This window comes from Nuphar pumila, chromosome 15, assembly GCF_984573655.1.
Source record: "Nuphar pumila chromosome 15, dmNupPumi1.hap1.1, whole genome shotgun sequence".
Classification (NCBI taxonomy): Eukaryota; Viridiplantae; Streptophyta; class Magnoliopsida; order Nymphaeales; family Nymphaeaceae; genus Nuphar; species Nuphar pumila.
In genome coordinates this window covers 845,622-857,243 of record NC_143263.1, presented here as the reverse complement: position 1 = coordinate 857,243, position 11,622 = coordinate 845,622, and the positions used below count along the sequence as shown (strand labels likewise).

Genomic DNA, 11,622 nt, shown 5'->3' with positions numbered 1-11,622 from the left:
TTGCCACCGGGTCAGAATACTCGGTCCGGGCCTGGTTACCAAAACAAAAGTCCATTAAAAGGGGGCTTTCGGCTTCTGAGAAACTGATTTCTCATAAACCTAAAGGGCAAATGTCATTTCCCCTCTTAAATGGAAAATCGCCGATGAAACGGCGATGCCCGACGACAGAAGTCCCCCATTACCCGGCGACATCCCCGACGATAACTCAACGGATGTAAAAAGAAAGGTAAAAGGTTTTCTCCTTTTTTTTAATACAAATCTGTCGTCGGGGTTGGCTGTCTCCACCAGCGACCAAACAACAAGGTCGCCGGTGACAGGGATCCTATCCCGGCCTGTCTTGCGATGGACTCATGGCGGAAATCCCTATGAAAGAAAACCCATCCAACAAGGGATTTGGGGTTTCGGCCAGGACGACGGTTCGGCGAGGGCTCAAAGCAGCCAACGGCGCCGGCGAGGCAGCCGACTATCTTCGGCCCCTCACCTCCCCCGATGAAATGCCACCGGCAGGAAATGTCAGAGTTTGTCGGTCGCTGACTAAGGCAGCGATGGTCGGTCGATGGCGACGACGATTGCCGTCAACCACCGCCAACCTACCTCCCGACGGAAGAGAAGGTGCCTTTTGGTGTCTAAGAAAGTGGGGTTTTCTCAGAAACCGAAAGCCTGACACTTTCCTTACCGACAGAGGAAAATGGTCGATCAAGTACGGAGCCGCCACCCTCTTAATGTAGAGGACGACTTCGATGAAGCCCATCGGTGATGGTGGCGGCGTTTGGCTTCAGGCTCCCCCTTCCTTCCCCATCGAACGCCGATTTCTACAAAAGGGGAGTTAGAATCGCCCCCGCTATTCAGAAAATTCATAGAAGCAGGGGAGAACATAACGCAAAACGCTGGCCCGCGTCCAACAAGACCGCTGGTCACTGGTAGCAGCTGGACTTTCAAGCATGTCGACCCCGATCCCTACTACCTGCCGTTACTCGCATTGGTGACCATTACCATCAGCGGTGCCGAAACGCGACAACAGGCTTGAGTCTGCGTCAACAACGATAACAGGATACATCAACATCAGCGGGCATAAACCAAATGCTCCTGATACACCCACATGCGCAGCAGAGTGCACAATGCGTGGGCCCATTAACCCAATGTTGTCATATTCGCACAAATGAAACTGGAATGCAAAAAATACACACATATCGGTAGACATCATGTTTGATGCGATGTACGGGTGCTCGACGTTCTCCTCAGCCTATCGATGCCCACCATGAGCTCAGGCCATCAAGTGCCTGAACCCAAACAGGAATTTCAAGAACGTGGGCAACAGGCTATCTTTGAGGCTGTTGGCTGTTCTCATCCTACAGCCTAGCCTGCTAAGCCTTCCCTTCTAGAATGGCTACAAAATGTAAACTTTTCCAATTCACGTAAACCCCCCCCCCCACCCCCACCACACCACTAATTCTCGTTAAGAGCCTACTAACTCTATCTATAGTGTCAAACAGGGTCGCCTTGTGGGTTGGACCCAAACATGAAATGTCCAGCAGGCTCTTGAATCACTTAAGTTCTACACGTGGGTAGGTTTTTATAAGGGTTGAAAAATCAGTTGCCCAACATCTTCGTAAAATTTTGAGGCCCAAACTATCATTTTTCTCATTTTGAAAAACATTATCTAAGTGTCTATTCCTAGCAAATAGATCATGCCAAACACATAGACCGTTCAGAAATGTGAAAAAAGTTCTACAAAACTCATTTCTACCCATTTTCCATGTTTCCTCTATCAGGAACACTTTGGTATGATGTTATGTGGCTTGTTTAGTCAAAAACATGTTTTGGATCAACGGTGTTGAATAAGCAGTTTTTTTTTTTTTTAACTTTAAAATTCAACAGTCCACAATATGTCAAAATAAAAAACTTTAAAATTCAACAGTCCACAATATGTCAAAATTTCATTCAAGTGAAAAATCATGTTTTTATCTTAAAACCATTCGATCAGAAGTAGGGGGTGTCAATGTGTTGGGTTTGACGTACCGAACAGTATAGGGTCAGGGTTTGGTGATAATGAATGAGGTCCGATTAGCATCTGGTCGGACTTAAAAGGATCTGATAAAAATATGGAGCTGGGTATGGTTTGTAGAATTGCAGATCAGACTCTTGCCACACCCGAGCTTCGGTTAGGATATGTGATTTTTCAATGTAAAAAAAGTAAAAAAATAGTATTTTACTGGGTATCTGGTTCATGTAATTCTTATAGGGTTGCAAACGAGTGGGATTCAGGAAGGCACTTTTGCAAATTTTGGCTGTTTTGGATCCGGTCCGATTTGACTACCCAATGTATTTTGTGATCTAATATCTGAACCATTTTCATCCCAAAATTCTTATAGGGTCCAAGTATGGTTTTACATATGATAGACCCGATAAGATCCAGTTCTAGACTGAATACCTGCTCTTTTAGTAAGATCCAGTTTTGAACCCACCTGGGTCCGAGCCAGATCCAACCTGTTGACACCCTCAATCAAACGTGCAAAATGAACCATGTGGAACACAGCTGACATCTGTGTGGTCAAATCGATCAAATAACGCTTGAACCTATGAATTTTAACCAGAGAAAGATGCTGAAATATGATCAAGTGTAAGGACTTCGAACTGACTAGGGCACGGGCTGATCATGTGAAGCGTGAGGGACATTGAAAATGGGATTCAGAAGTGCTGCGGACCCAGGAGCATGTTTATACGGCGCCAAGTAGGGGTGTCAATGGGTCAGGTTTGCCCTGGACCAGACCAGACCAGACCATACCAAACCCAACAAATAAAAAGGTTTGATTAGAATTTGGGTCGGTTCTGATTAGTATATGAATCCGGGTGTGGTTTGTGAAATTGCATACCAGACCTGGCCCAGACCCAAGTTCTGATTAAGATTCGAGATTTTTCAATGCAAAAGAAATAGAAAATATTATTTTATAGGGTATAGGCAGGACCTGGTTCATGTAATTTTTATAGTACCCAGGTATGGTTTTTCTTATGATGGACCCGATCAGACCCAGGTGTGGGCCCAGTACTCGCACCTCAAAGTCAGATTCCGGTTTGAACCCACCTAGGTCAGAACCAGATCCGCCCTATTGACACCCCTAGGCCCTAGCGTCAAGGAATTGTTGATCTGGGTCTGCAAGCTGGTGCACGGATCGGATCCTCCCAGCACAACGTGGATAATGCCTCAAGGCCCTCAGTCTACTTCCTGTCGGTGCCCTCGTAGGACCCTGGACAGCAGGTTCGCTCTTTTAGCCTGGATCCGGGCTATGGATCTAACGCTCATTCACCGGATCTACAAAAACCGGTCCATGAAGACCGGATCCATGATTCGGTTTTGATCGGAACATACGCTTGGTGGATAGGTCGTCTTCCTCGTTTCGCACAGCATGCGCTGCGGCTGCTTCCTGAATCAGCGGCGTCCCTCCCTCTTCGGCTGGAGGACTCTCCTCCTCCCGTACTGTCATATGCTCTGAGAAGGTTTAGTTTCTAGAAACTTCTCGAACCTGCTACTCCCTGGTTTTCTGTTACTCTTCTGCTTCTTCTTATTTTTCTTCCCAGTTAAGCTCTGTGTGTGTGTGTAGGAACAACAAAATGTTCCCGGTTTTACCTCCACCTTTCGGCAATCATGATCAAAACCAGGTATATTTCTTCTTCACCATCTTCTTCTTTCTCGTTTTTTCATCTTCTTGCCTTGCTTTGTTGCGTGTTTTATGCTTTCGTTTGTAGCTTTTCTTCATGATAAAACTTGTGTTTTGATTCCGATTGTTTCATGGCGGGCAGGGAATGATGAACTCTTTTCCTGGTGTAAACCCTCAGCTTGGTGCTCAGAATTTCTCTAATTTGGGCAGCAGTTTCGCCCATCAGCTGCCTCACTACCAGTTTCCTGCATACAACCATCCATTGATTGCCCAAAATGTTCGATCGGTCGCCCCGCAACCGCAAATCCCGGGCAACCAATTCGCGGTGCCGGCAATGGCGTTTGATAGTCGTAATATGAGTATGCAGAGTATGAATCCATTAGGTTTTCAGGCACTGGGTTTTCAATTCAATCCTCAGAACCAACAACAGTGTTTGAATCAATCTCAAGGTACCTTGCGTTGTAATGAACGCGCGAATGTTCCTTCCTTTGCTTCTTCTATGATGCAACCACATATGGTTCATGGTCATTCCTGCTGGCCCAATCAACTAGCTCAGCCATCTGGTCTTCAGAACGCCAGATTCTTCGTTGAGAATCCTCAAATGGGTTGTGGTAATCCTACTGTGCATTCTAATGCTGCAGTTGCATCCAATAGCGCACAAATACAGGAAAACATACAGAATCAATGCAATCTTATTGCCCAATTACTGAATCAAAATATGATGCAACTTTCACCCCTTGTTGCTCATCAAGTACCTGTGGGGAGCTTGCCTCAACATGATCAAGTGCCTTCTGGGATGCATCAGAATCAACCGAGTTGCGCGCTAAACGGTCTTCAACAGGTAAATGTCGTATCCCGGCTTTGGTTTTCCTTTTAAATATCATCTTCGCCTTATTTTCTGCATGAATTACTATTATTATTATTATTATTAATATTATTTATAAAAACTCATCAGAATTCTACACATACAATGCTTCCACAGACATTTCATGGTCAGGCCTGCTGTCCAAATGGACCTGCGGATCCTGCGGCTTTTCAAAATTCCAATTTTGTTGCTAATAATGCTCATATGAGCATTGGAAATCCTCAAACTCCTCTTGTCCCTATGATGAATCAAAATGGTGGTCATTTTCCGCCTGCTGCTGCGCCGAAGTTAAATTGTGGGACGTTACCTCTGCACGATCAAGCTCCACAAGTTATGCAACAGAATAATACAGGGAATCTAGGCTCACAACAGTTAGAGGTGAAACATCATTTTGCTTCTCAAACCTTCTGTTTGATCATATGGATGTACGCGCTGTACTTTTGTGAATTTGAATGTGTAAAGAGAAGCATGTTGCTCCTTAGGCATGGTTTTTTCTAAATTCTAATACTTGAAAAAAAATCTTTCAATGCCCCTGATGTCATATTGGCTTGTCATTTATAGTTTGGAGCTACCATTATTGCAGATTAAAACCAATGAGAGTGACACTATAAATACTTATTCTCAAGTGGTTCAGTCAAAGACCAGCAACATTAGTTCAGGAAGAGGACATCATGGTTCATGGGGAAAAGAATCAAAGAATTCAAGGTACAATGTTCACAAGTTCAGTTTTTTTTTTCTTTGTTAATATATATATATATATATATATATATATATATATATATATGTCTATGTTTTAATTTGTGCTTGCTGTTTCCAGATTTCAGAAGACTTCTTTCAATCACCTGGGACAGAGAAAGGACAAATTCATCAATAATACCGGTAACAGGAGAGAATTTCATGTGGAAAAAATTGTATCCTAATTCTTTCTGGAAACCTAGACGATGAAATACCTTTTTTTCTTTTTTCATCTTGTGACTACAAATTCACTTATTTTATATGTGAAGAGGATCTATCAGATAAATGTTTAAGTATGGACAAGTGGACATGGAGGCATTCTTGAGGCCTCTACTGTAATGAAACACTAGTGCCAAGAACAATGTCACAAAGTGACTACAAAGAATGCACAAGCACATAAACAAGAAGCCACTAATGGGCAAAATACAATAAGCCACAAAGGGTTAGACACCAAACGCACACAATGTGTGTATGTGAGAGAGAGAACTTAAAATATAAAAAACAATATATTGAAATGCTTTGAGATGCATTAAGAATGAGGGAGGCAAAGGTCCCTATTTATACAACTTAATTATGGGACCAAGGGGGGGCGGGGGGTCGTTGGGAGCTCCCCAATGGTCATATTTATTATCATTGGGGAGGGTCCCAACGACTCTAAGGAATGGACCATTTTACCCTTAATCAAATGAAAAAAAGAAAAAGGAAAGAAAGAATAAATAAAAGACAAAAATGTCTCTAGTGTACACGTCTATTTACATAGGAACAACAACAACAACAACTACGCCTTCATCCCAAAAAAATTAGGGTCGGCGATATAAACCAAAAAAGAAAATCATTCTGGGTCTTCCACATGAATCCTTCTCCTCCAATCATTTCAATCCAATGTCATGTCCTCGGTGAGGTTCAAAGCATTCATATCCTTTCCTATTATCTCCATCCATGTCTTCCTAGGCACCTCTTTTAACTAATATATTTTCCCATTTCTCCATCCTTCTAACTGGAGCATCATTAGGCCTTCGCCGAATATGCCCAAACCACCGTAAACGATTCTCTCTCATCTTATTTTCAATGGGTGCAACGCCTACCTTCTTACGTATCTCCTCGTTTCGAATCTTATTTTTTATTGTATTTTCACATATCCATCTAAGTATACGCATATCAGCTACACTCATTTTTTGAATATGATGTCTCTTGGCAGCCAAACATTCCGTACCATACAGTAAAGCGGGCCTAATAGTCATCCTATAAAACTTTCCCTTCAACCGCAATGGCATTCTACGATCGCACAACACTCCAGTTGCACTTTTCCATTTCATCCACCCAACCTTTATCGTATGATTTACATCTCCATCAATTTCTCCATACTTTTGAATGATAGATCCCAAATATTTGAAACAATCATCCACCAGTTTTTCTTGCTCACCAAGCTTCACTACACTCCCATCACTATTTCGTTGCTTACTAAACCGACATTCCATATGTTTTGTCTTACTCTTACTCAACTTAAAACCTCTTGCTTCTAATGTCTGTCTCCATAATTCTAACTTAGCATTAACCCCAGCTCTAGACTCATCAATCAAAACAATATCATCAGCAAATAACATACACCACGGCACATTTTCTTGAATTGATCTCGTAAGCTCATCCATCACTATAGCAAATAGGAAAGGGCTTAAAGCAGATCTTTGATGTAACCCAACCGTTATAGGAAAATTGGTTGTTACCCCTCCACAAGTGCGGACATTGGTTACTACTCCTTCATACATATCTTTAATTATACTAATGTACTTGAGAGAAACATCTTTCTTCATCATTGTCCACCAGAGAACGTCCCTAGGTACTCTATCGTATGCCTTCTCCAAATCAATAAAAACCAAATCAATAAAAACCATTTGCAAATCTTTGTTCCTCTCTCTATTTTTCTCAATAAGTTGTCTAAGAAGATGTATAGCTTCCATAGTTGATCTTTCAGGCATAAAACCAAATTGATTCTCCGATATCATGACAACCTTCCTCAACCTAGACTCAATCACCCTCTCCCAAAGTTTCATAGTATGACTCATGAGTTTTATACCACGATAGTTTGTGCAATCTTGTATATCACCCTTATTCTTATATAGAGGCACCAAAGTACTATTTACATAGGAACAAAAATGCTAAATTGCCCCTAGTGGCAATTACAAAAGACATAAATAAAAATATATATGTATAGATATATATTACAAAAACATTATATATATATATATATATATGATAACCATATATTTTAACATCTACTTGCAAAAAGCCCTACCTAATCTTTATGCCAGGAATGTTGATGGATGCTTTCTTGGCAACAATGACTTGTCATTACCTCCTTTGACTGCTTTTGTACTTGGGTTTTACTGATACTTGAGTTTCTTTTGAAAGATTTCCCTATTCAAGCAAAGCTGTTCACGAGTGTATGAAATGAATACAACACATGGCCATCAGGACCAGTCTTGTCTATTTTGTGAAGGGTTCTTCACAGGAGCTTCTTAAAAAAGTTGATTTTCTTGTGAAAATCTTGGTAAAAATAATGAAAATATAAGCAGAATAATAGGCTCTAGTATTATTTTTCTTGCTAAAATGTAAAGAAAAGTTATATATATATATTTTTTAAATTTCAAAAACTAAGAATGAGAAAGATGGATATTCTAAATATGAAAAATAAGAAGATAAGATTTTCTTGATGCAGGAATATTTTCAAAATATCATGATGATTCCTTTCTTTTCCTTGTTAATATGTAATTTCCTCACTATTTTACGTGTGGAGCCTCTGTCTGCTACTTCTGCATGGTTTGTTGTGTATGAAGTTTCTTATGTGAATAATTTGACCATTTGCATGTTGAACTTACACCAAGAGCAGGTCATCATGCATAAATAGAAAAGACAAAATCTGCATTCCTTTGATTGCTGAAGTTTCGGGTTCTTAGATTAGTGATTAGTGGAGAGTCATGTTTTTTGTTGTTCAGCAGTGGGAGACACATTTTTGTCTCAAATATGTATGTATCTAATTATTTTGTCTGTGCCTTGATTTTCTGGTGTCAGGTCAAAACAAGAAAGGCCCCAGAAACAACACATTTTTAAATTCTAAAGACCAAGAAAATCAAAAGCGTAAAAGGTTGCAATTTTTACTGGTTCATCTTCCTTTTCATCCATTTTAATTGAGTTTGCCTCAGTGGTTGCTGTTCTTATTTGTCCTTCAATATTCCATTATCCTATGTATGTCCCTCCCTGAAGGTCATTGCATATTCTAGTCTAAAAATGAATATATTGTACCAGAGTCTTACTTGATAATGATATCATATTTTGCCAGATTGTTACTTAAGAGTCCAATTCATGGTTATGTTCTTCTTGAAGTTTTCCTTGAACATACAGAGAAATAGGAAAGATGACAATTTTCCAGTCTTCCTGTTGAATTGCAAATTCTTTGCAAATTATCATCCTAGGTGAAATTCTTTGTGGCAAATTCCTTAAAAATTAGGTGGCTTGTTTCCATAATTGCAGCATCTTATCTTTGAATATTGAAAATGTCCTGCATTCTTAAAAGAATATCCAGCATGCATATGCTCTTTCTGCTTCATCTTGAGGCATTTTTTATTGTCATTGAATTTCTAATTAAGGAGCGTATGTCAGAAAACACAGAGAAATGGTGATAATGAAAAAAGAGTGTCGTTTAGAATTATTTGGGCATATTACATGAATACCTGCCACAACACGGATAAAAAAGGTTGATGAGATGAAAGTTGAAGGAACTAAGAAAATAGGGAGACCAATGAAGACTTGGAGGGAGCTGTGAGGAGGCATATGATGAAAGGTGTTGGATGGATTTAAGTCATATTGTTAGATAGGAAGGAATGAAGAAATAAGTCTCATAAAGCTGGCTGCATGTAGTTAAGGTTTCACGATGATGAATCTGTAATGCTTGATGGTGCAATTGCAGGGAGAGACATTGTATAAAAAACCTTTTAACATTTTCAATCTTCAACATTCTGCATATAAGCCAATCTCAATATTGTTGTTAAGGCCAGAAAAAAATATGGGAAACATGCTATGCAGTAGGTCTGATCCATCTTATCTACAAAAAGTTTTCATTTCCATCTGAATATTAGCTAGAAACACTAATGCTGTATGTTTGATCATATTAATTGAGTTCTTTTTCTCATATATTCTTTAATGTTTTTTTTCTTTGTGAAGATCTATCCATTTGACATACACAGAGGAAGAAATTCTTCAATGGCGTGAAGAGCGGAGAAAGAACTATCCAACCAATTTGAAGATTGAGAAAAAGGTCAGGCAGATCTCATTATTAAGTTTTTATTTTTTTTTCATCTGAAAGGTAACCATTCTTACATTTTTCTTAACAGGCAAAGATGTCTGAGATGCAGAAAGGTGGTGAGCTTGATGATGCAAATACCAAGATACGACGCCAGGCACATCACTTTTACTTTTTGTTACAGAATTTGATATGAAGTCTCTTTCTTTGGCACATTGCGTCTTTCTAACGAGCTTTGGTCACCCTTTACACACCAACAGATCGGTATAGATGCACATATTTTCTGTTGGTCGAAAAACTGTAGGATCTCTGTTTTAAAAGCTTTGAAGGTCAGAGAACTTTGCAAAAGTGAAAATGTCCTTCTGACCAACTCTATGTTGGCCTGAATGTGATATATATGTATATAGGTGCATGCATCTCCTTTCTCTCCTGATTTCATGAGTCATTGACACTTCTATTTCTGCTTTCAGCAACTCAAGGAGATCCTAGCCAAACAGGCAGAATTGGGTGTCGAAGTGGCTGAGGTACCTGCGGGATATTTATCTGATTCTCAGAAAAATGGCGCAATGAGGCATAAGCATAAATTTGGTAGAGGTTCATTCAAAGCCAAGTATAGTGGGAATGACAAGTTATGTGGAAATGGCAAACATACTCAAGTTGAAAGGTTCGGGAATAAAGAATCCCCACGGTCAGTTTTGAACAATAGAGAGCCGACGCTTCTGCAAAAGTTATTGAGTGCAGATGTAGAAAGAGACACGTCTCGTTTGTTGCAGGTGTTCAGGTTCATGACAATGAACTCTTTCTTTGAGCAGTGGCCAGAGAAGCCTCTGCGTTTCCCTTTGTCTACTGCAAGAGATTCTATGGACAGCAGCCAGAAGCTTGTTGAGGAGATAGCTTTACCAAATGATGATGATGGTGGTGATCTTGGTGCACAAGATGCTGGAGTGGATGATGGTACTGTGTGTGTAGTGAAGGAAGAAAAGGTTTGTAAGATCCCAGACGAACAAGAATCAGAGGAAGAGGAGGGAGAAATCGTAGACTAGCTCTCTCTATCTCTCTCTGTTTATTTCACACATGCGTAGGATTGGCTTTATACACATGCTCGTCATAACTGCTAAGATATGCCATGCCTTTTCCTCTTTTTTCTTTTTTGATATTTATTGAGGGAAAACCCTGGTTTAAGTGGTGGGATTTGGCTCACGAGGGTTCCGCCCAGCTGGTAGGGACGACTTGTTGACTTGTGAATGCCACCAAGTTGAAGGGATGTCACAAGCTCGAAATCCATGGGTGGCATCCAAAGGTGTACTCTCCGCCTGGCAGGAGAGACCTCAAGGATTTTACCAACAAAATGCCAGCCAATGTGCGATCCGTTTTTCCTTGTACTATTCACAAAAAAAGTGGCGGGATTTGAGAGAGATTGATGATGTATCATTTTACAATGTGCTGCTTTAACCTCAAGGTAAAAAGTGCACACATCGAGTATTGAACTTGTGACATCCTTCAACTTGAATGCTGACCCACTTAACCAGCTATGCAGAGCCCTTAGGGGTATTTGAATCCCCGACCGCAGGCTCCATGAACATCTGTGCACCTATGCAAACGTGGGACAAGCATATGTTATTTTGGTGCATTCTGCGGACGTGAAAATTGGTGGAATTTTTATTGCATGGGACTGGAATTTCAGCGGGATGAAGACTTCGCTGTTACGCTTAAAATCGTCTGGGAGTCTGAACTCTCAATCCTTTTTCTCTGAATGCTCTTAGTGTTACTTTTTGTGAATGTTTGTATTGTTTTTTCATACTCTTTTTTCATTGCATTTATAGACATGAAATGGTTCAAGCTTTGGCACACAACTTTGAGAGAAATCTATTCATCCCTCAAGAGACGTGTCTCTTGTATTGTTACCGTTGGAATGACCTCCAAGAGTCACTTATGGTCATACGACCTTACATCTCCCACTTGGTCATAAGGGACTTCATATGTTTATATGCTTGTTTTCAACTGGAATCTTGCATACACATTTTTCGAGTAATCTTTACTCACCTTGTGTTTATATGCTTATTTTCAAT

General features: G+C 40.3%; 1 protein-coding gene across 1 annotated transcript; it reads left to right on the top strand.

The window, feature by feature from the left end:
* Nucleotides 1-350: 350 nt before the first annotated feature.
* On the top strand, nucleotides 351-10,671 carry LOC149814041 (uncharacterized). Its single transcript, XM_089989854.1, has 11 exons — nucleotides 351-612; nucleotides 3,381-3,495; nucleotides 3,600-3,657; nucleotides 3,799-4,497; nucleotides 4,639-4,899; nucleotides 5,105-5,226; nucleotides 5,339-5,400; nucleotides 8,326-8,398; nucleotides 9,475-9,568; nucleotides 9,645-9,710; nucleotides 10,024-10,671. The coding sequence occupies exons 1-11, from the start codon at nucleotides 351-353 to the stop codon at nucleotides 10,594-10,596; spliced, it is 2,385 nt and encodes a 794-aa protein (XP_089845980.1). The 3' UTR covers nucleotides 10,597-10,671.
* The last annotated feature ends 951 nt before the right edge of the window (nucleotides 10,672-11,622 follow it).

Coding starts and splice junctions, on each gene's coding strand:
- LOC149814041 (XM_089989854.1), top strand. CDS start 351: ATGGCGGAAATCCCTATGAAAGAAAACCCATCCAACAAGGGATTTGGG. Junction 3,496..3,599: donor CTGTCATATGCTCTGAGAAG/GTTTAGTTTCTA, acceptor GTGTGTGTGTAG/GAACAACAAAATGTTCCCGG. Junction 9,711..10,023: donor ATACCAAGATACGACGCCAG/GCACATCACTTT, acceptor TTCTGCTTTCAG/CAACTCAAGGAGATCCTAGC.